Genomic DNA, 24456 nt, shown 5'->3' with positions numbered 1-24456 from the left:
AATATTTCACAAGCCCAACCCATGATAACAGCGAAAACAAAACCCTTTAAAACTTATTCTACAAATTACATTCTGAGAATACTGAGCCACCACCATTATCAGGCACTAAAAACCAAAGAAAAGACATAGTGGCAACAGAGTAAAGGCCACAATAGGGATACAGACTTACCAAGTACAGCAATCCCAAAAAAGCAAGGGTAAGTTTTCTGATGAAGAAAATAACGAGCACTACAATGTTTTAAACTGGGTACTTATTTATTATGTACAGCATTCTGCTAAATGGTTATATATAATTTCTTGTTTAATACTTAATTGTTGATTAAGTTGTTAACATCACTTCATGAGGGTCATAGAGGTAATTTTCTCTTGACGGTGGTCAGGGATTTAGTTCAAATCCATCATACTACTGAGTCTAGGTTCTTACTACTGCTCTCGAGTGCTCCTCAATTACACTTATAAACACTTAGGTGTAGCTTCTATGGAGAAAAAGACTGGGCATGTTAAATCCCAAAGGATTACTAAATTGATTTAATACAGAAAAAATATACCAAAGATCATAATAGAACATACAGTTGCATAATCAAGACTTTAATCCTTTGAAATGTTTCCTTTTCTTCATGGATAATAATCAGTGAACTTACGTGTTAGAAAATAGCTTTGACTCATACTCTGTGAACAATTCATCAGCTTTACAAAAGACACAGCTGAAAGAGATTATCAGAGAAATATTTACAATATGACCAGCAATAACAATTTCTTAAAAAAAAACGCAGCATTTTGTATTTTAGTTTTCTAGCGAATAGAGCACTTCAGAAAAAAATGATATGGTTTTCAAGCAGATGATCCTTGATTTGCTTTAGTTTAAAAAATACATGTCTACATCTGTCTGAATTACGATAGAATAGTCCAACTTATGAGCTACCATCTCTTAGGTCAAGTGAGTCTTCCTGGAAGACGCTGGACCCTGTATAACTTCCTCAGACACCTACCAGTTGAGAGGGAGTCTAGCTGGCCGCAGGTGGCAAACTGTTGCAGACTCAATCACATCCCGGGACGGAGGTTTCTCCAGCTTCTTCACAGCCTCCCTCACTAGCTTCTGGAACTTGTGCAGCTCTTCCATTTGTGTTGTAAGTAAGAACTGAAGACCTCTACAGTCACGGAACCTTCCTCCCATCAGCAGCACAGCATACAACACACAGAAAGTAAGTCAGTTTCCTCAGAAAATGTGTGTCAGTCAACTCAAGGTCTAATACAATGCAATGCCTGCTACAAAAAGATGCCAAAGAGTTTGGTAATTCTACTCTTGGGACCTAGAAGAGAGGATACAGGATCTTTCAAAGATGAGGACTAAAATAGTCTAGCTTTCTAAGGCTAGATGACTATAGTCTTCTATTTAAGGAGAGCAGACTATACAGTCTAAAACAAAATTGAGAAGAGGAATGGATAAGAGTCATTTCTTGTTATAAACATGGAATTAAGTTAGATGTAGTGGGATAAGCCTTTAATCCCAGTGAAGGGAGGCAGAGGCAGAGGCATGTGGCAGATGGATCTTCGAGTTGAAGAACTTTCTGGTCTAGATAATGAGTTCTGAGTGGGGCTACTTAGAGACCCTCTCTCAAACCAACAAGAATACGTACGAAACAAAAACAGCTACAAAGAGCAGACCCCCATGACTCTAAAAGGAGAATGTTTCAAATGGCTAACAGAAGAAAAAAAGATCTGTTTTAGACTTAATAGTGAATGTTTTTGTTTTAAATACTTAAGAAAATGTACACCCTAGATGTTTCTAGGTACATGTTGGGACGCTGATATTAAATGGACAGCTGTGCACAGTGACTCGGTTTGTATGACTGTCTTACTTCTCTGACATGGAGAGTTTGTCCGTTTGGTGCTTGTAGTTACTGCTTATCTCATTTCGCACGCGCTGAACAAGCTCCTCGTCAACAGCATACTCCATTGCTCTGTGAACTACATTCAGCCACCAAGGAGAACCAGAATGAACCTGAAGAAAAGCCAAAACTGATCAGTTAGTGCACTCACTGGGAAGGAGACATAACAATATTGATAATTCTGTTCTCAAAGATTATAACTGATAAATGTGTACACATCACACAGAAAAACACACAAACTATGTGTATTGGGCAAATACTTCTTTTTTAATCATAGTAAGAGACCTATTCTTTGGAATACTCTAGACAAATGATATTTTATATAAAATTTGTATATCAAAGCTGTGTTAAAAAGTTTTACAAACTGAAAACAAAGTGTAAAGAGCAACACACTAAAGAAAGAATATTGAATACTGACCTAGATTCCCCCAATACATAACAAAATTATAACTACACACTAAGTAATTAATTATTTAGGAAGCATAACATGGGGAACAACTGATACAACATTGGTGTTGTTTCCTTAGATTTTGCTCTGGTGTCAAAAAAAAAAAAAAAAAAAAAAGAAACTCAGAGAGGACAAGTAGTCTGCAAGAGTAATACCTGTTATCCTAAATGTGGGAACAGCCTTTGCTAAAATCAAAGAGACATTATGAAGTCTTTATGCTTTCTCTAAAGGACAAACTATTATTCATCCAACATAAAAAGGAATCCACCATAATTTAAAAGAAAACAGAATTTTAACATAGCAGACTCGACATACTAGTCCACTCCAGAAGAGACACTGTTAACTGTAAATACACTTATTGTGGTAGCTTGATTAAGAATGGCCCGCACAAGCTATTACATTTGAATTCTAGGTCCCAAGTTGGTAGATGTATTTGGCAAGGACTAGGAGATATGGCTTGAAGGGGGTGTGTCACGCAGGAGGGCTTGGAGGTTTTGAAAGACTCTCTCCATTGCCAGGATACTTTCATGATCAAGACCTGAGCTCTCAGCTCTTTCAGTCTCTGTGCCTTTCCTCTGCCATCTCACCTTTGAAACCATAAGCCCGATTAAATAATTCAATTATTTTTATACGTTGGTCAAGGTGTTTTGTGAAAGCAACAGAAAAGTAACTGACCTATCTGTGTTATAGGCACTCAAGTAGGTGCTAAGAATTCGAAGGGGAACAAAAAGTTCGAACAAAACACAAACAAACGGACCCCGAATGCTATGGGTGACAAGTACCTTCCTTTGGAGCTCCCGAATGGACTGCTGCACAGGCTGCAAAGCTTGCTGGGCTTCGGCCACCTCTGTGTTACACTTGCTCATGTAGTGCTCTCGGAGCTGCTTGGCCTGTGTGGAAATAAAACGTCAATGGAAACTTTCACTGGAGCACAATTAGTACTATGCTTCAGAAACAATGTGCACACCCCATATATTTAAAGTTCTTTGATTTAAACATAAAGTTTCACATTATAAAAGGTATTCTAGAAATTCCTAAAATAAATAATGAAAAGAAGAAAACTCATACACTGAGGCTACAATATTTAAAAAAGCCTAAATATTTATTCATTCTAGGATAAAAAGATATTAATATTTCACAAGTGAGCCAAGACTTACGTTACTTGTCTGGTTTAGTTGTTGCAGTACTTTTAAGAACTGCCATCATTTAAAAATAACTCAAGTTACACAGTATTGAAGGTGTCAGAACTGAACCTTTTCCTACAAAATTTGTACATAGAAGTCCTAACCCTCAGTGTGACTGCACCTGGAGAAAAGGCCTGTACGCCAACTAAGGCCAAAGAAGACCGTAGGAGCAATGCCCTAGTGGAGCCCTTATGGGAAAAGAAATATTAGGAATGTGCAAGTGTGAATGAAACGCAAGAAGGAAACAGTGGTATCTGAAGCAAAGAGAGGAGCTGCAGGAGAAATTAAAATCATGTACTTTGATTTCAGACTTCATCTTCTACAACTGTAAGAAATATCTATTCATTAAGTCTCCTGGCCTAGTATTCTGTTATGGTATTTCTAGGAGACTAATACTACCAGGAATAAAAATCTGTTACCACTCTTTCACCTTTTTAAAAGATCAGTGAAGAAATAATTCATAAAAATATGGTGTACAGAGGCAGGGCGATAGCTCAGTGCTTACAGTGCATGCCCAAAAAGTAAGAAAACCAGAGCTCAGACCTACAGAACTTACATACATGCCAATGGACATGGGAGCTTGCCTTTAAGTCTAGCCTTGGAAGGTGGAGAGGAAGGATTCCCTGAACAAAATGTATTTAACTGAGAGAAACTGCCTCAAAGAATGAGACAGGAGAGCTTCCAGGATGATTCCCAGCATCGAATCTTGGGTCTCAGTATTCATGCACACATTTACCAACAAATGAGAGCCTGCAAACACACACACACACACACACACACACACACACACACACACACACACGAGAGAGAGAGAGAGAGAGAGAGAGAGAGAGAGAGAGAGAGAGAGAGAATTGCATACCCTTCGGCTTTCAAAAAGGAAAGTTTTCTGTTATTTCTAATACCATAAATAAAACAATGGAAGCACTGAAGATTAATGATGCAGGACCTCACTTAGATGTGGGATTTAAAACAGAAAATTCACACGACTAGAAAGAATAGTGGTTGCTAGGAACTGCAGAGATAGGGGATACTGGTCAAGGGATTATACTATAGTGACTAGTTACATATGCTACTGAGAGTAGATGTGAAATATTTATACTATTAAAAAAAATCAAGCACGCGACATAATGGGGATATATAATTTATGCTGTTAGCCATGCCACTCCACAGTATCTGTGTGCATCTATAAATGTATACAATTTTGTCAATAAAAATTACTCATTTTAACAAATACAAAGGGTTAAATATATTTACACAATTCATATTCTATCTTGCTAATGCCAATAAAAATTCTACTTTGAGGTTCAATATACCTCAACCATATCCACTCTTTCAATTTTTCTTACCTTCTTCCTCTTTGATCTTAAAAAAGGCAAATATTCTGGGGAGACTTAGTATGGAAAGCTATCAGGAATTTCTATTAAAATAAGGTATACTATCATTCTGTTCAATAAGAGAAACTTCCTAGAAATGCCACTGAAAATCCGAGACATTTACTCTCTTAAAGAGAACACAGAAAGGAAGGGAACATGTGCAGCTTTTCTGTTTTCTGAACTATACTCTACAGTCCTGCCATGAAATCAGAATCTTCTCATCAAAATCATTAATGCGGGATCTATAAGCCATGTGACACGTCTGCAAGCAGATCACCAGACAGACAAAATAATCTGGAGTCCAGCTTTGTCTGCCCCTCAAAATCACCACAGCAATGTTGGACAGTAACTAAAGAGCAGGAAGACATTCCTTAACTTTATGTAAGTGTCAGCTAGATGAAGTACAGAATTTGAAAAGGAACTTTTATAAACAGAATGAAAAGAGTAACACTCGCCTCTTCTTCAAGTCTGCCATCTCTCAGGGTGGGCGGTATCCCTGGGTGTTTGGCTACCAGGAGCTCCATCAGGTTATGTGTGGCGTGAAGTCTCTGCAAATACACGGAAGATGAAGCTGTGAGGCGCGGCGCGGACACCACAGACTCTATGTGCTGTGGCGCAGAGCAGGGGTTCAATACTGTCAAGTAGTTTTCCTCTGAAAATATTTGAGTAGCATCTTCCCCACCCCAGAGGAAAATGAACAGAAAATGTCCTCAGTGCTAATGACGTAACTTTCTTTCAATTAAAACTATACATTCCTTTTTCCTGCAGCATGGCTAGGTATTGTGGGTTGGTCTGGTGCTACTGTGTATCCAGTGCTAAACACTGGCCTGAGATCTGTTTGCGCTCCCAAAGAGCAGATGCTCACACACACACTGATGTTGTAGACTTTGTTTGCCAATCTTCCATAACTGGCTCAATAGAACTGGCTATAGGCAACTACTGGGGAGATAGAGGGAGGCGGGCTTTTGGTTACCAGGTAGGGAGTCTAGGAGCGGGAGAAGACAGAGGTGTGAGAACAAGAGGTCTCCATTAGATGGGATGGACCAGGAGCATTTGGCCATGAGAAATAGGGTCCGTGGATAGATGGAAGGAGCAGAAATAACCCAGGAAAGACTCGAACCAGCAAGTAACTTGGAGAGCACAGCTGAGAAATAGCCAGTCTAGTGTAAAGAAATAGTTTAGGGATAATCACCAGGAATTGTGCTAAAGCTGACTAAATCAATAGGACTATGTCTCTATTACTCGGAGGCTGGCTGGGTCATAGTAAGAACCAGCAGAATTAGTTAATAGCATTAGTTGGTGCCCAAGATGGGGCCAAAAGAACTGCCTCCTGTTGAAACAATAAAAAAAAAAAAAAAAAAAAAAAAAAAAAAAAAGAAAAGAAAAACCAAGCAGCGCAGGTGAGACTAAAATAGCAAGTACCATGGGGAGTGGGTGCAGCTGGGAAATAGTAAATTTATCACAGATAAATAAAGTAGGGATAATCACCAGTAGCTGTGCTAAGATGATTGAACTGATTGATTACTGAGGGGCTGGCCAGGCCATATTAATAATAGTTAATTGATAGCATTTACAACAACAGATATGTATTCAGGAGCAAACAGAGTGTAGAGGTATACTTGAATACGCCAAGCTTGAAGAATGAGAAGGGGGAAAGCTGGAGTTGAAGAGATCAGAGAAAGGAGAAAACTGAAGAGATTGGTGGAAGAAGGAAAAACTCTATATTTCTGTGTTAAACATAAATCTACTTCCTGCCCTGATACTGAGCCAGCAACTTGCTAAATGTTAGAACTGAAAAGAAATCACGGTAATTTCACTCTTAAATTTATATGTTACTTGGGAAGATGACAGCTAGGGCCTCAAGATTATTAGGAGAGAATTCTGGCCAAATGTGATTTGGTGCCAAAATATGATTTGAGGCTTTCAGGGTCTGTTCTATCTGGGCATAAGCTACTAGTTATAGTGTAAGTCTCTGTGAGTCTATGTTACTTTCAATGTCTTACACGCTTTCAACATGGCTTCTTGAATCGCAGTGCATAGTACTAATGGACTTAATAGTAAAGTGTGCAAACGGCACTAGAGATGTGTGTCTCATCTTTGTGTATACTTGTGGGAGATGATAGATCAGTTTTGTACAAGCAGTTAGAGGGGAAGATATGTGTAGCACTTTGTCCCAGAAGAGCACTGCTGAGCTGACAGGACCAAGTGAGGACTCAGTGAGCAACTCTGCCTGTCAGCAGAGATGAGACGAACTAATAAACATCCCAAGCTGATCACTCATCTGTGGATATTGAGTTCAAGACCTGGAAACTCAAACTGTCTCTTTGCCCCTATGCATCTTTATTCCCCCTTTTCAGGAGTAGGACACCATTCCCATTAGGTACTCACATGTGTCTGAGGTCCATGTCCTGCCTTGCTGTTCAGCTAACCTCTGCTCCAACCCTGTCCTCCTCCATACTCCTTTCCAAATGTCCACTGCATCACATGAAGACGTCGGTGCTAAAGCCTGAGAGTCAACTTCCCTAGGTATCAAGCCCAGGCCTGCCAAGTTAATAAACGTGTGTTCTCACTTGCTAGACTCTTACCTGCAGTATGCTGGACAAACACTGCTCGGGTTGTAATTCAAATATACACCTCCTCCTAAAAGACCTCTAACAGCCTAGCTTAGAAGATCAAAGGGTCACGCTTATTTAGTGTGTTTTGGGAGTCAGTTTACTTAGGTGAGCTAATATTTTTTTCATTTAGATGAAAATTATTTAACAAATATGTTGATGTCATATGAAAAATTATAAAATTAGCCTACTTTCTGAATTACAAATAACTCAAACTATCTCCCAGTGCAGACTTTAGGTCTACATAGAGAACAAAGTTGATTTTCAAAGTTTATTACGTACACAAATCATTCAGATAATATTAAAAAAGAAATTCCAGCTATTACCTCTAGTAATTCTTTTTTTTAAACATTTATTTATTTATTTATTTATTTATTTATTTATTTATTTATTTATTTATTTATTATATATACATCATACAGCTTTCTACCTGCATGTGTGCCTGCAGACCAGAAGAGGGCACCAGACCTGATTATAGATGGTTGTGAGCTACCATGTGGTTGCTGAGAATTGAACTCAGGGCCTCTGGAAGAGCAGCCGGTGCTCTTAATCTCTGAGCCATCTATAATTCTGACTCAGTTCACTGCCACCCTTTACTCTAACAGTAACATTTTGGAATGCTGCTGTTTAAGACAATTTGAATGTATACTTGAACTTTTTCAGGCTGCACGTACTTGAAGTGAATCAGTTTTGAGTTTTCCTTTGTGCTCCTCAGACGACCTTAAAACTTCTCTGTAGAGTTCCGCTGCCAAGGCGTATTCACCTGCAGAGAGGACACACGTCACAGCACTCCCAGTGTTACCCAGTTGCCTGCAGTCTACAAAGTTCCCACAAACCACAGTCTTAATGCTTCATAAGGCTATTACTACTGACTCTTCCCGCTGGGGGTGAATCCAGGGCTTGCACATGCTGGACAGCAGCCCTGTCACCAAGGCAATACTCCCAAACGTGCGTCTCATTAAAGAACCCTGCATTAGGATGGTTCCAGATTTTAAAGGTGGTTATGGTTCCTTCATTTCACAGGATTTTTACTGTTTCAAATTACAGAGATACATTTGGAACAAACTATACTTTTAATGACTTAAAATACTGAAAAAAGGATTAAGCGTAGAAAATAATCTTCCTCTTAGTAGTCATAAAGGTTGCCAATTAGCATTCATTATGACTTAAAGTCATTATGACATAAAGGACAAATTATGGTCATCAACAGTGACAAAAAAGTGTTCATGACACTCTGATCAATCTACATCTAATTTTTAGAAAGACAATAAACTTTTATTGATAAACATATTTGTTCCTGGCATAAGGCACAAATAATTTTCAATTAAAACATATAACCTAAACAAGAACAACATAGTAAGACAGGCCAAAGTGAGTGGGAGAAAGACTAGGAGGCTTCACCCCCACACAACGAACCAGAGCAAGTAAGCACTGCTGGTGGGGAAATGGTCTTCCTGGGGAAGAGTTCGTCCATTGGTTATCCAATAGGCAGCCCGAGCACAAACAGACAAGTAACAGTACACATACTGAGAACATTATACTTTGGTGTATCTGTGTAAGCATATGTGTTACATATGTATGTAACAACAATTAATGAAAAAAGAGGCCATGATTTTTGAACATGAGCAAGGAGAAGATATAGGAGGGTTTGCGGGGAGGAAGGGAAGGATACAACTGTTATCATCTTGGAAATGACAGAAGTAATTTTTAAAAATAACATTTCACAAACCAAGAACTATGTAAATAGTGTAATGTTATTTCTATGAGGGGTGAGGACTGGGTCTTTGAAGTCAGCCTGCACTACACTGGAAGCTATGGGCCAGCTGGACTACAGTAAACCCCCATCTCAAGAACAAAACGAGAGGAGGCATATGAAGAAACCAGGTACGGACCCTAGCCATCTGTCCAGTGCTGATCGCACATCAGCCAGTTCATGCTTATGCTGTGGTCTGTCCTCAGCAGTACCTTCACAGGAAGCACTGGAAAAAGCACCTAGTGAGACAGAGACTGCCAAACAATGGCCTGTGGGTCACACCTACCTCCTAGATTTTATGTAACTTCTCGGTCTAGAATGGCTTCATATTTTTATTCTTTGAGTGCCGGGGATTAAAATCAGGCTCTGTGTAAACCATACAGCTAGATTGCCGCTGAACTACATAGCATACCCAGTTTTAATTTTTTTAACAGTGGGAAGAACTTCAACAAATGTTTTATGACATGAGAAGTTTAACAAGCATAAATAAAGTTTCATGGGAGCCCAGCTCTGCTCACTGCTGTGCTGTCCACAGCTGCTTCCGCACCACACAAGCAGGACTGAGAGGGTGCTGAGGGACCCCACAGTCACAAAGCTGCAGGGTCCTGTCTGCTTACTATAGAGAAGGGGTGCATTGACGGGAAGGAGGAGTCATGGTCAGTGGCTAAAACATCTACATTTACTTGCTGTCTGAGGGACACCTCAAAACCACTACATTACAAACTAAACTTAAAACTGAATGTCAGAAAAGCTATGAAATACAAAAAAGGTGCAGAAATGTTGCTGTTTCTCTGCCAAGAAGGTATTTCTTCCTTCCTTAAAATAAAAACTTAAAGTAATTTTAGTAATATTTAGGGTTATATTTATAACCAAAATAAGTCTTCTGTATAGATATGTACACTTCTGTAAATTTTAAGTTGCTTCTCTCTTCTTTCACCTTTCTAAATTCACACATACGAACATGTATGTATGCAAAAACATATGTTCCCACATACAAACACATAATAGAAAGCATTCTAAAATACATACTTTCACAATACTGAGGACTCACCTAAGTTCTACTCAGTTCTATAAGGGAGAAAATTATTTTCATAAAAATAAATCAACTAATATTCAATCATGTAGAGAATTATTTGTTTTTTGGAACAGGATCTCCCTATTTAGTCTCAATTTACCTTGAATTTCCATTCAACCTTTGTAGTGCTTAGACTGAAATGACATTCAGACATATGGACACAATTATCATCTATTCATAAAGAACAATTATTTAATAAACTCCCATTTACAGGAAGCATTGTGGCATAGACCATAATTTCAGCAGCTGATCAGGAATGATTCATTATTGCATGTGGTTCATGTTTATAGAAATACATTGTCTGAGGAAAACTCAAAATATGTATATGCAGCAAGTTTTACAAATATAAGTCAAAGCCAAACTTGGAAATATACATTCTCAGCCACTCGATGGCACCAGCACTTCCAAGTTACTGCACTAGACTTGAGAGTTCCTAAGTCATGTACGTCCAAAGAGTATCTGTAGAAAGCATGGTGTTTAAACTTATTATAAATTCATTATATAGCACACATTTCCATACTATAAGAAAGCGTTTCTAGAATTTGAAAAATATAGATTTCTTTTAAAAGTTCAGTCTTTACTGACTGATCCCTATGTAAGCAGAGTCTAAACAGCATTAGCTACGGTCACTCTAGACAAGAAACTAGAGTAGGAGTGCAGTGAAAGCACCTGCAGAGAGGACCAGGTGTCAGGCAGCAGAGTGCAGTGAAAGCACCTGCAGAGAGGACCAGGTGTCAGGCAGCAGAGTGCAGTGAAAGCACCTGCAGAGAGGACCAGGTGTCAGGCAGCAGAGTGCAGTGAAAGCACCTGCAGAGAGGACCAGGTGTCAGGCAGCAGAGTGCAGTGAAAGCACCTGCAGAGAGGAGCAGGCGTCAGGCAGTAGGAGTGCAGTGAAAGCACCTGCAGAGAGGAGCAGGTGTCAGGCAGAGGCGTGGGACAGCTATGCAGGAGCCTACACGTTCATCCTGCCAAAGCCTGATCACTTGAGAATGAACCAGCAAAATGTCCTACCCCAATCCTAACATGGGAACAGGGAAAGAAAACAGTCAGTCCGAGAGGGAGACAAGATAAAAGCCAAGGGTCAGAGAGCCACTATCTGAGCTTGTTACAACAATTCCATAACCCAGCACCATACACATCAAATCTGTGGAGATATTATGAATCCCAAGTGCTGGGATAACAGGCATGGGCACCACGTTAGGCATTAGCAGTGCTGAGAAAGCAACTAAGCCATGTGAATATTTCATTAAACAAAATGGAATAATATTCCAATCACCAAGAAATTACGCAAGTAAAATAGTGTAGCCATGAAACTCTTATGCATAATATAAAAGGTATACAGAAAAAGATTACGTCTAGCTGTAATGTCACGTGACTCAGAAGGCTGAGGAAAGAATGTAAGTTTGCGTTAAGCCAAGGCCACACAGCCACAGTTCAAGGCCTGCTTGGACTATAAACAAAGACCTACATTAGGGGTTGGAGAATACTGTTTCTCAGACAGGATGCTGGACTTTAACGACCACACAGTATTGATACATTCATTGTTCACACATTTTCAAAGGCAAGCATGCATATATTTTATTTGTTGTAGTCATGTATTCTACAAACTCTAATCAGTTACTCTCTTCAACTAAGATGACACTGTAAAAAGCTGAAATTAGATATGATACACATTTTCCCAATTTTTGCTTAATTTTGTCCAAGTTGGTATGAAATAAAGTTCAACTGTAAAACTCTTTACCAGAGTTGCTTGTCTATTCAGTCTTTTTTTAATGGACTATAAGGCCCAGGTAATTTGGAGTTTAGATAGATTCCTAGACTACTACTACGGAGAACACTTATCAAAATGGCTAAAACATAGGAAATGTTAAGTCTGTAAAGACTAGTACTTGAAAGAGCCTGTCCTAAAAGGAAACTTTTCTCACAGTTGTAGGTGCCATACTTTTGTCCTGCTAATTTTGCTGTAAAACTTACACTGTAAACAGGGTTAAATTGCTAAGTATCTGAGGTCACTTCATATTGTAATCCATAACATGAGGAAGACATGGCTTCCAAGTTTCAGTGTTTCCCTGTTTCATACTAAGAATGACACATTCTGGGGGAGGCAAAGCAAGGGCTGCTCTGTACTGTGCTCTAAAGAACAGACGGAGACGTGTGGTGTCAGAGGCCAGCTCAGTCACGACTGTAGACAAGCCCTGTTAGAGCTGCCTCTCCCCAGTTTGAATGGCTCACTCTAGTCCTCAAGCATCTTTGAAAGGAAGAGACACTCTCCAGGATGGTTCTGCCATGCCATGGAACAGATAACGAAGGCTAGAGGCTTAGACACTTATTTTGTATTCTACAGAAACTACATATTTTTCTGAACAAGTAATTTTCTGTTATTGTGCATGAGCATGTGCAGGTACATGTGTATGTGTGCTGCCCATGCATGTGTATACAAATGTGTATGGAGCCCTAATGACAGCGTTGGGTGGCCGCTGCCGCTCAGGTACTGCCTACGTTGGTTTTGGAGATAGGGTCTTTTCACTAGCCTGACGTGCGCCAGGAGCTAGGCTGGATAGCTTGTCTGTCTCCTCAATGCTGGATTACAAGGGTGCGCCAACACACCAGACTGGTTCTTTCAGCATCTTCTAGGGGATCAAACTCAGGTCTTCATGCTTGCAAGGCAAGGAGCTTTAGCACTCCTCCATCCTTTAAGTGATGTCTAAAGTTGTTATGTAATGAGAACAGCTATGAAGTGCCCCATGACTGCATATCAAAGCAGACTAGCATATAACTGTCATGGTGCTTGGTGGTGCAGAGGAGTTACATGTGGAGGACTGAAGGAAACGCTATTTACCACGGTAGCTCCCTACCTCCAGCACACTGGAAGCTCATCTCTCGTTAACAAGGGCTATAACAGACACCACCAGTAACATAAATGCTTGAGAGTGTACAGTGCTAAGCCCAATGCACAGTTTCTCCGCACATAACCCTATGGTAAAGTTTAAATTATAAATGAATATAACAGATGTTAATGGAACAGCTATAAACACATTTTTAAAAATATTCTCTGCTTCAAATTTCCCTTACTGATATGCAGGACATAGCTTGATATTTTGTTCTCATTCACTTCTAAATACTTCCTAGTTTCTTTTTGAGTTACCCTTTATACTGTGTTACTCCATCTCCCAAATATGTGAAGTATTTCTAGTTACTTTTTACTGGTATCTATTTTTTTAATTACATTATTTACTTATGGGGCAGGAGGGGGTGCATGCCACAGTGCATATGAGGACAACTTGTGGGTCCTCTCCATCTAAAACGTGGGTACCAGGGACTGAACTCATGTCATCAAGTTTGCCAGGAGTCCACTCACCAGCCTGATAGCCAGTTCAATTTACCTGTAGTAATAAAACAAGTACTGAAGACTTGAACCCTTGTATTTATTGACTTGTTGCCTGCTTTAGATGTGTACTTGAAAAGAGCACGCATTCTTCTGTGGATGGGCAGTGTTCAGTAGGTGCTGAATAGATCACTTTCACCCAAGTCTTGGTTAAATGCTGACACAATGATATCTGCTTGTTCTGCAGTTGGGTGGGGGATAGCCTCATATGCTACTACAATTACAGATCTGCCTATTCTCATAATAAGCCTATCACTTATTATGATTATTTGGAAATTGTAGTTTTAGTTGCACATGCAAGATTTGAGATTTTATTTTGCATATTATTTCTAGACCATTCTTGCCATATACTATGATATGAAAAAAACATTCAGCTCTTGCTCCTTGTTCTTTCCCTTTTCCCCTCTTCCCCTTTGTCCCTTCTCTCCCCATTCCCCTCCTCGCTTCCCTCCACATGCTCATGGCCGGCCTCTACTCCTCTCCTCTTCTACTTTTCTTCTCTCATTAAACCTTTCCACACGGAAAAAAAAAAAAAAAAGAAAAAAGAAAAAAATGTACAATATCAATTTTAAAATCAATTAACAATATGTTCAAGAATGTGTTACAATTCAATCATTTTTCTATTTCTAAGTTTTCTGGTTGTTTTTAAGTTTTCACTATAAATATCTTACTGGAAAATTTCTGTTCAGGTCTTCATTTCCTAAAATTTTCCAATTTATTAAACTTCCCAAGGTAAAAATGTTTGCTTAAGGCAGATGTACACTGATTGTTCTGAACATGCTCTGCGTTAAGTGCTTGGTAGGTAATGGAACCCATTAAACTGGTATCAGTAGTGTGCGAGAGCATCGCTCTGTAATTAACCTTCCTCAGAGGTACTGGAAGAACGGAATAGAGTACAGCATCACCTTCTACCTTTAATGATGTGGATGCCTGCTAAGCCGTTAAGGGCACAAACTAGCTGCCGGTGGGCCTCTTCACACTCTGTTCCACACTTCTTCTGCAAAGATGTCAGCAACTCCTCCATCGTCATGGTGCTGAAAGAAGAGACAGCTTTCAAAACCAGAAGGAAACCTGCAACCGTTCTCTCTGCAGGGAAGCTGGTGTGCTGGAAAAAGGTGCAGTACTCTCTACATGTGCACCACTCCTTGAGCAGTTTTCATCTCCACTTTAAACACTCATTTCTGAGTACTGCGCGTCCGAGTGTGACGTGTGACGTGTGTGTGTGTGTGTGTGTGTGTGTGTGTGTGTGTGTGTGTGTGTGTGGTTTGGGGGCAGAAGAGCGCCCCTGGAACTGGAGAATGTTGTAAGCCACCTGACATTGTACTGGGAACTGCGTTCAGTCGTTTGGAAAGGCAGCCAGAGCTCTGACCTGCTGATCCATCTCCAGTCCCTTCCTTCTCTTTCAGCCTTACAGTTATGACTTACACTTGCTACTAATCCAGTAAGGATTCTCCTATCTGACCTGCTTTCTCTTGTATTTTGCACTTTAATCAAAATGTACAATATGCTCTATTTGGAAAAGTACAAGGATCACAATGTAAGAACTGGGTCTAGATGAATCATATCACTACAAATTAATTGGACTCATGATTTACTGTAAATTTAAATTTTCATTTATAAAATAATAACTGAGATGTTCTAATAGTCAAGTCAGATGTCATTTCCACTAGAGAGATGTCTTGAACTATTTTTTAAACAGAAATTGTTTCATAGCAATCTATTATCTGTAAAACTTTTATCACGTTCAGCTTAAATTATATGAATTTATCATCTCTGCTATTTCTAACTGTCTATAATCTATTTAAAAGTAAGCCCCTGATATAATCATCTTAAGAACTCTTCGACAGTTAAGAGAGTTTCTTATAATACCCCTCTTCAGGTATAGTCCAATCCATAAAATGAATTATGGAACAGGCACAAAGAATATAGCCAGCACATCCCTCGTATGGGAAACTACAAGTATTATTAAAAGCAAAAAATTCCACTAGGTGTGGGGGTGCCTGCCTTTAACCCTAGTACATGGAGGCAGAGACCAGTCTGGTCTACAGAGAGGATACTAGGGCTACAGAGAGAAACCCTGTCTTGAAAGCCAAAAAAAAAAAAAAAAAAAGGAAGAAAAAAAGAAAAAAAGTACAAGTGAAAAATCCTCTCTAAACCAAAAATACAACCACAAAACCTGTTAATAATAGTTTAAATTTTAAAAGAAATGAAAACTAATTTTATGATTCTTTCACAAATGAGGCTCCATAGACATAAAACCATGAAACTTTAGAAACAAAAAACAAACAAAAAAGGAACTAACTGCTACCTAGCCTCAAGTCCCCGACTAACACTGGGAGTCAAAGTGCCTAAATACTGCACCATGAACGGCACTAGAGCAGTGAGTGGTGGTGACACCTCTTCTGGAGTGGCAGGAACTCCCCACGCACAGCCTGTGGGTGGCAGCAGGCCTGCCTGAGTCTCAGCAGGGGGTACAGGATGGAGGAGACCGTCCTTCTGTCCAAGCTGCTCAGCTTCAGGGCCCAGTCCGAGATCTTCCTGAGCTTTACCACAGCATCCTGGCAGCACACCTCATGCTGGCGGTGGTAGAAATGCCTCTCCACAGGGGAAAAATGGAGCCAGTGCATTTCTTCAGTCTGAGGTGGGATCTGGATCTGGAATGGGAGGTTGGAAAAACTTTAGCCTAAGATTTTCACTTTGATCCCTGCTTTGTGTCCTTCTAACGTTTGTAGTCAGTGAAAGTTTGGCATACTGACTTGGTCAATGACATCTTTCTTTGCGGACCTCCACATTATCTTAGCAATAAAACTGTACAGGTGTTGAGGATTTTTCTTGCAGTATGGATGATAGAGAAGTCGAATCCACCAGTGTTTGACACAATAAGGTTCAATCCCAAGAAAGACCACCAGCCCAAAAAGATCTGTAAAGGAAAAGCCACAGGACACAGGAGGGATGATTGCTTCTGGATTTGTCTGGCTTCTGCATGAGCTTACTCACAAACCCGCACAGCACACACAGGACCCACCATGAAGTGGGAAGCATCTTGCAGCCTCTTGAATGTGAACATTTTCTCCCACATTAGTTTACATTTTTGAGAAGCTACTGTGCTCTGGGTTCTGCTTTAATTTCTGGGATACTTACGATGTAAGAACCACTACAAAAGCTTGCAGTTCACTCAAAAGCTGGAGGCTGCCATCAGTGAAAATTCAGTAGATTTGTTTAATTAAGACATATGCATTAAAACAAGACTTGTTAAATGAGAAAAACATGAAAAAACAAAAGTAGGAGCTAATCTCGTGTGATGCAGAGAATGTGCTCCGACCTAACATCCCTAGTGATCTTTCATCTACTAACTTCATCTCTAGAGAACTAGCATAAGACAGTAATGACACACAAACCTACTTAGTGAGGCATCACTCTTAACCACTGAGCCATTTATGTGTGAAACAACATGATACGTGCTCTTTTCAAAAGGAGTAAACATTACTCTCAATTTAAATAAAAAAATTAAAATTCCATGATTCTCAGCCAGGGAAAATGCCGACATGGAGGCAAGAGTTGGGAACATAATCCCACACTAACGAAGGCTTGGAGCCATTGGCTATCATTCCCTTCTGGGAAAGGGAGAGTAGACCTCGTTTAGTCAACCACTCTCTAGTGCAAGACCATAGACCCCTAAATATCTGGGAGCACAAACTTGTCTTGAAGGATTAACACCTGGGTGGGTGAGTGAACTGGGGAAGAAACAGGAGAGGCAGGGAATATGGTCAGAATACATTGTGTGACTCTAAAGGCACTAATAAGATGGGAAACAAATAAACAAACAACCTACCTATTACACCATTTGAGGATGGCCAACAAACATTAGGGTGAAATTACTTTTTAGAAAGGGCCTTGCTATGTAGCTGAATCAAATGACTCTGATAGCACCTAGGAATTATATATGTTTATCTGCAGAAATCAGAGATTTATGGTTCAGATCACATCAGTCCAATGTTTATGTTCTACCTAACTGAGGTCCTCTAATTCTATCTGCTGGAACCAAATTAAGTCTCTTACTTCCTAAAGATGCCTTTCTTCTAGCCTGATTTACAGCAGTGAATGACTGAAATTTATCAGCATACCTCACCTTGTTCGTTTTCCTCATTCGCCTTTTCTACCTCTCCAAGACCTCTGTAGTCTAGACTCACAGTGCTGGCACTGCCTGCCCATCACCTGCTGCAGCCAAACAACTGGTCTCCCAGTATAAACTCTCCTCTCTGATGAACCAGTCTCTATGCTGGAACAACAGGCATCTCTTGAAAATGCATCCATCCACAAGATGAACTTAAATCACTGCCTAAATCCTCAGTTTCCAATTTTCAAAAATTTCCCAAATCTTCAAAAGTAAAAATCTATTTTTCAAAAAAAAAACAAACAAGAAAAGTACTTTAACATGGTCTACTGGTCCTTTTTGGTTTTCTCTGTATCTACCCATTCCAAGTCTGCACAAACGATTCCCGAGCTCTTCGCTCTTTAGCCACACTGACACTTGTTTAAGGTCTCCTGCAGCCATGTTACCTTCCAATGTCTGTCTCCTCGACTGTGGAGCTCTTTTGTCTCCTATCACTGAGCAGTGTTGCAGATCTCAACTCACCTGTCATTTTCTTCAGCATCCCTTTCTATGAATTTGGTTCTCTCTCCCTTTTGTTTTCTTTTTTTCTCAGGTTTTAAACCTTCTTTGGAACTCAGATTGAGCTGAGACCTTTATCTATACTGTGGAATGGGTACAATACTTGGTCAATTTAAAGCAATGGGAGTCCTCATTATGTATCTGCCCTCATGAATACAAACTGAAGCATCACCCAAGTTGCATTTACAAGTTAATTGCTTTAAACTATTTAGCAAACTCCAAGTAAAAATACACTAAAATAAAGATTCTGACAAACATTAAGCACAGCAGTATTTGTCCCCAAAAGTAGGTTCTGCAAGTATGGTAACTGTGGGGGCCTGCATTACCTTCCAATCCTCTCTGCACTGGAGTGCCACTGACACACCACCGATTAATGCCACTCAAACGCTGGGCCATTTCTGCAGCCTAATGAAAGAAAAATATGAACTAAAACAAAACGCAGAAATCAGGTGTGTGTTTTCTCATGAAAATGGCCGACTAAAGCCCATTTCAGGTAAGATACATCTGCTCTCATTTATGACTTTTCACACTCGCCGTTGAATGTCATACCCAATAAACCATTACCCACCACCATGGTTCTCATTAGGAGCTCAGCATGAGACACATGGAAATGCAGAGGTAGTTATAAGCATGTAGAGAAGGAAAAAATACCCTTGATGAATACACCTCCTTCACTATTCTGTGAGCATTGGTGCTATGAGATATGATTCATCAATTCAGTTCAGGTTACAGACTGGTCAGTGAAGACAGAATAAGGATACATAAGGATTTGGGAGATCGCTCAGTCAGTGAAGTCCTTACCAGGGCCTGAAGTTGGGTCCTCAGCAGCAAAGTAAAAGCAAACAGCTAATCCTAGCACTGGGAAACGAAGGCAGGGGATCCCTGGGTCTGGCAAGTTGGCCAGTCTAGCTACCTAAGTCAGTAGGTTCCAGGTCTACTGAGAGACCACCTCAAACAACAGGGTGGACAGTCACAGAAGGAGGCCTGAGAAATATATACAGAGATAGATATAATACAATTCAACACATACGGGCCATTTTCTTTAGCCATTTGCTACAGGCTACTGGAGAACACATAAGCCTTCAGATTAGGTGAAATGATTTAAAGGTCCCTAAGCATAGCTTGCTTTGAACTGTGCCAAACACACACTGATATCCAAGTATTCTATACAGAAGCATCATTCGGAGGATGAGAATAACTTTAAAGGATTATGTAGTTGATAACACAAGATTGTTTAGCAACAGATGTTCCAACACTAACAGTACTATGGGTTAACTGAATTCCGACTACCGGACCATTTACATCCTCCCTTCCTCTGGACTCGAAAATGTTTCAGAGACTCTTACTTTTACTGTAGGACACTCGACCATCTGCGCTTCATCCAGACAGATCCGCCACCACTCCACCGCTACCAGGGGGCTGGGAATGGCCATGTAGCGCTTCTGGTTCCTCAGGCGACGCCCATCTTCACTATTGCTATGTGGGATATCGACATAGTTTAATTCTGAACGGAGAACATCATAGGTAATGATAACTATATCTTGTTCTGCCAAAAAATGAGGCTGTAAGAACCCATCTTTCTTCACTCCTTGATATACCTGGGAAAAAACGACACCAAGAGTTATTACAGAGAACCTTGGCAGAGGCCAAATATTCATTTATTTATATTCCTACTGAACTGAGCCCTTTCTTAATTTTCTTTTGGCCACACATACTATAGACAGATTGTACAACTGTCTGGAGAAAGGTTATGTTTTGGTATAAGAGCCAAGGGACATGAACAATGTGAATAGAAATATCACAGAGCAAATGTGACAGCATTGTTGGAACGGCCAATCATGCAACTGACAGCTAACTCAGAGGAGCTAATGTTTCAATTAAGTTTTAAAACAAATGCTTAGGGCTCTTTCAACTGGACAAAAGGGAAAGAAAGTGAGCAGGTTAGTAGATGGACCCGCAGAGTGCCAGAGCCCAGTGGTATGGGGAGGCAGAGCAGTCACAGGGGACACTCATGGTGTATCCTTCCTGTGTCAGGCACTGTACGAGGCACTTTCTCCAAAGTTCAACAGCCACACTGTTAAGTGCTATTTCTTTCTCACACAGAGGAAACAGTGACCTACTCAAAACTGAGGGAGCTAAACTGAAAAGCCTATCCACACAGAAGAGAGCTGCGCAGTGGCAAACACTGTTTTATCTACTGTTACTGTCTTCATGTCCATGTCAGCAGCTGACTATGGAAAAACTACACCTCTGCATGGGAGGAAGAAGGCAGGCAGCCAACAGTAACGACCACTGACGCTGGGCTTGACCACCCGATTTAACCTACACAGCAAGCCTCTGAGAGGCTACTTTTAGAACTGAGCATAGCTCCTGGACACTGTCAAGGACCAAATAAATATCGGATTATTCTAAGGAGGTAAATGAGGCCCCAGAAGACAGTAAGGCGACAGGTTAAATGGCATCTGCAATCACACTATGCCACCCTGGAACTGTATCTTTCTCTGAAATCACAAATGCCTCACCAAGACATTTTCATCTTGATGATCAAGGATCTTTAAAAAGCCTTAATACCAATATACTCTCAACTTCTGAAATTTGGAAGTGAAAAGAGAATATAGTCTAGTCTTCTATTTCTTCTTTTCAATATTCTCTTCAAGTTCTGGTATAACTAGAAGTAGTATCCTAACAAATAATTTTAGTAATATAAAAACAGAGGATGATGGGAATATGGCTCAGTGCTAGAGTGCTTGCCTGACATGCACAAGCCCTTGTGTTCAATTTATTGAAAAAGGAAAAAAGTATGAAAACATTAACAAAGAGCTTTAGGGAAAAAAATCATAAAAGAAAGTAAAACAATACATCATCAAAATTAGCTGTGTGTGGTACACATGCCTATAATGCCAGCACTTGGGAAGTAGAGGCAGGATGATCAGGAGTCTAATGTCATCCTCGGAGCTATCCTGGGCTACATGAGACCTTGTTCAACCATGAGGAAAACTATCACAAAGAGGCAAAACTGTACATGTTTTATTCCCTCTTTAGTTGCAGTGCCTTACCAAAACTCGAAGGGATGACGATCTCACGTGCCGATTGATTTCATCTACCCACTGGTGGCAAATGGAGCTTGGGGAGATGATGAGAGTCGCTCTGGTTGACACTGGCTCCATTGCAACCAGGCAATGAGGGCAGTAAAAAGGCTTAACCTTCAGATTCTTCTCCTCGTAATTCACACACTTTGCATGCTGCCACAGGTGACACTTCAGACACTGAACTCTTGGCTTGCGGCCGATCTGGTCAAATTCACCACATATACACTCAAAGCGGTAGTCAGGGGTCTCACAGAAACTTGCAGTGTTAGACTGTGCCAGCTCCATGGCGGCCGGGCTTGGAGACTCAACACAGTCCTCTGCGTCTTGGATCTGCCTGTTTTCAGAGACACATGTACTTTCTGACACATGAGCATCGGCGCTTGCACAGTCACCAGCAGCTGGAGCCTCAACTTGGGAATCCAGATTGACAGGCTGACCCTTTTCCTTTTTAGTGAGTAACACAGGCTTCTTCTTCAACTTACGGCTTTTTCTTGCCTTGCAGTAATAATAATAAGGATCATCATCGTCGTCATCGTCGTTGTCATTATCGTCATCATAAATGTCTGATGGCACGTATTCAGAATCTGTATCCTTGTTCACTGATTTCCTTAACTCTTTCTCAATTTTTTGTGGACTCCCTACTGCCTAAAAAGTATTGTTTAATTAACATGTGCCAATAAAGTTGTAATTGTGAAACTAAACTCTAAACGTTATATAGAAACAATTCAACAGTGTCTTTACCACCCCTTTACCCAAGGAAACTTGCTCCTGATAAACACATTTTAATTAGTCCTCTGAAAGATCTCTCCTTCTGTAGCCTTCAGAAAAGCAAGGTTCTACTTGATCCCTGTATAGTACTGATGAGAAAGATAAAGGTAAGCCATCCCTTTGTTATTAATGTGTTATGATTTCAAGTCTGCTTAAATCAATCAAAAATAAATTTAGAGTACATAAAATTCCATATCATCAAGTACAAGTAAAATGAAAGTTGATTTCTATTTCTTGCCAGCAGTACACAGACTTTCTAAGTGTGTCTCTTGTCATTATGGTTTGAATGTCGGTTCTGGGCCACGCACTCTGAGTATGAGTAAAAGGACTACAGAAGTGCCCACGAAGAGCATGTAACACAGTTGGGCTGTGACAAACAGGTAGGTGACAGGAACAGCTCCCTGAAAATGGGATCAGAACCGAGGGCACAAAGAAGAACCAGGAGATTAATACAGAACAGTGACACCAACTAGAGACCCCGCCTCCTGGTGGCAGTAGGACTGCAAAGGCACAGCTCACTGTTGTGCTTGCTTGGGCCAAGCTGGACGCTCTCTGCTCTAAAATGAAGAGTGTCTGTTTATCCCACTACCTCTTACAGCGGCCACGCCAAAGCAAGCAAAAGGCTTTCATACTGATTTGTCGTCAGCATTCTTCCTTAATGGTGTTTATATGTACTGTGTCGACTTTTCTGAAAGCAAATTGAAATTACTATCCAAATGAAAAGTTTTATAGAAAAATATTCAAATTTTACAGGAGGATGTCACTGGGAACATAACTTTATGTACAAGACTTGAAGAATTTATACACAGGTATATGCAATTTGAGGCATTAATTTTCTAAAGTTGGGAGCAAAGTCTGTAAATGCAGAGAGCATCTTAACAATAGAGAAGCTACTTTAAACTTTAAGGTGTATGAAACCAACTAATTTTAGAGCTCATTCCACTGAATTCTTCTACTGTGCCAATCTCATTCTCTGGGTTCAACAGTAATTAAAATAGTTGTTTCTTTTCAGACACTTACATTCAGAAAGTAGAAAAGTTAAGGCAGTCACTGTCATAGTACTTTTTCTTTCTCATTTCTGATTTTTGTATTTAAACTCAGTGTCAAGGTAGGACTTATCCATTTATTCTCTAAGGAGCTATATATAAGTATATGCACTTAATAAATGATGTTACCTGCTTTTTCGTTTTATCAAATACATCTTCTTTGTAATTCTTTCCCAGTGTAAAAGTCCCAGAGAAACCACGGCCTTTAATCTGTTTCACAAGACCTTCAAAGATTAAACATTTCAACATCCGCTTCAGAAGACTCCGGTTCCGCTGAACGTCGTATCTGAATGTGGAGCTGACATACTTATAGATAGAAAGAATAGAAACGCCTTTTTTCCCATTCATTTCTTTCACAGCTGTCAGAATCATCACACGTGTGGCTAAATGTACAGTGGACAGACAAAAGGATATGACAATTACTTAAAATAAATGATAAGAAATTCAATTTTAATCTTTACCAAGGACTGGGTACAAATAAAAGACATAATACAATCTAGTATTCCAAAGAATATGTAGTAAAAATTTACCTTGAATTAAGGAAAATTATTGTAGAAATAATGTAACAAAGGATTATTTAGGCTAATTTGTTAATTTGATGGCACAACAACCATTCAAATTATAAAACACAATCTCTTGAATGTCCTATTATATGCTATGCTACAATTTCTAAGAAAATTCATGTGCTAGTGTGATGGTCTGCATATGCTTGGCCCAGGGAGTGGCAGAATTAGAAGGTGTGGCCTTGTTGGAGGAAGTGTGTCACTGTGGGGTAGGCTTGGAGACCCTCCTCCTAGCTGCCTGAGGATGCTCACTCAGTCTGTTCCTGGCTTCCGTTAGGTGAAGATGTAGAACTCAGCTCCTCTTGCACCATGCCTGTATGGAGGCTGCCATGCTCCTGCCTTGATAATAATGGACTGAACCTCTGAACCTATAAGCCAGCCCCAATTGAATGTTGTCCTTATAAAACTTACATTGGTAATGGTGTCTGTTCACAGCAATAAAACCCTAACTAAGACAGCTAGTAAGAATTATAAAAGCTACACTTGAGGGCTGGAGAGATGGTTCAGTGGTTAAGGGTACTGACTGCTCTTCCAGAGGTTCTGAGTTCAATTCCCAGCAACCACATGGTGGCTCACAACCATCTGTAATGAGATCTGAT

The 24456-nt window shown here is 40.1% G+C and overlaps 1 protein-coding gene across 2 annotated transcripts in view; it reads right to left on the bottom strand.

The window, feature by feature from the left end:
* Nucleotides 1–24456, bottom strand: part of Shprh (SNF2 histone linker PHD RING helicase) — a 73275-nt gene that overhangs the window by 35581 nt on the left and 13238 nt on the right. For both annotated transcript variants that reach the window (NR_199368.1, NM_001437817.1), the window contains 13 exon segments: nucleotides 642–704; nucleotides 990–1163; nucleotides 1860–2002; nucleotides 3120–3227; nucleotides 5350–5442; nucleotides 8181–8269; nucleotides 14632–14753; nucleotides 16117–16373; nucleotides 16476–16639; nucleotides 18718–18796; nucleotides 19738–19989; nucleotides 21448–22125; nucleotides 23424–23677. Coding sequence is in view for 1 of the 2 variants with exons in the window: in NM_001437817.1 (NP_001424746.1) it covers nucleotides 642–704; nucleotides 990–1163; nucleotides 1860–2002; nucleotides 3120–3227; nucleotides 5350–5442; nucleotides 8181–8269; nucleotides 14632–14753; nucleotides 16117–16373; nucleotides 16476–16639; nucleotides 18718–18796; nucleotides 19738–19989; nucleotides 21448–22125; nucleotides 23424–23677 (2476 nt within the window). In the remaining variant the exon portion in view is untranslated.

The sequence above is a fragment of the Rattus norvegicus genome, chromosome 1 (assembly GCF_021556685.1).
Source record: "Rattus norvegicus strain SHRSP/BbbUtx chromosome 1, alternate assembly SHRSP_T2T, whole genome shotgun sequence".
Taxonomy (NCBI): Eukaryota; Metazoa; Chordata; class Mammalia; order Rodentia; family Muridae; genus Rattus; species Rattus norvegicus.
Note: the sequence above shows the minus strand (reverse complement) of the source record. Positions and strands in the feature narration are given on the sequence as shown.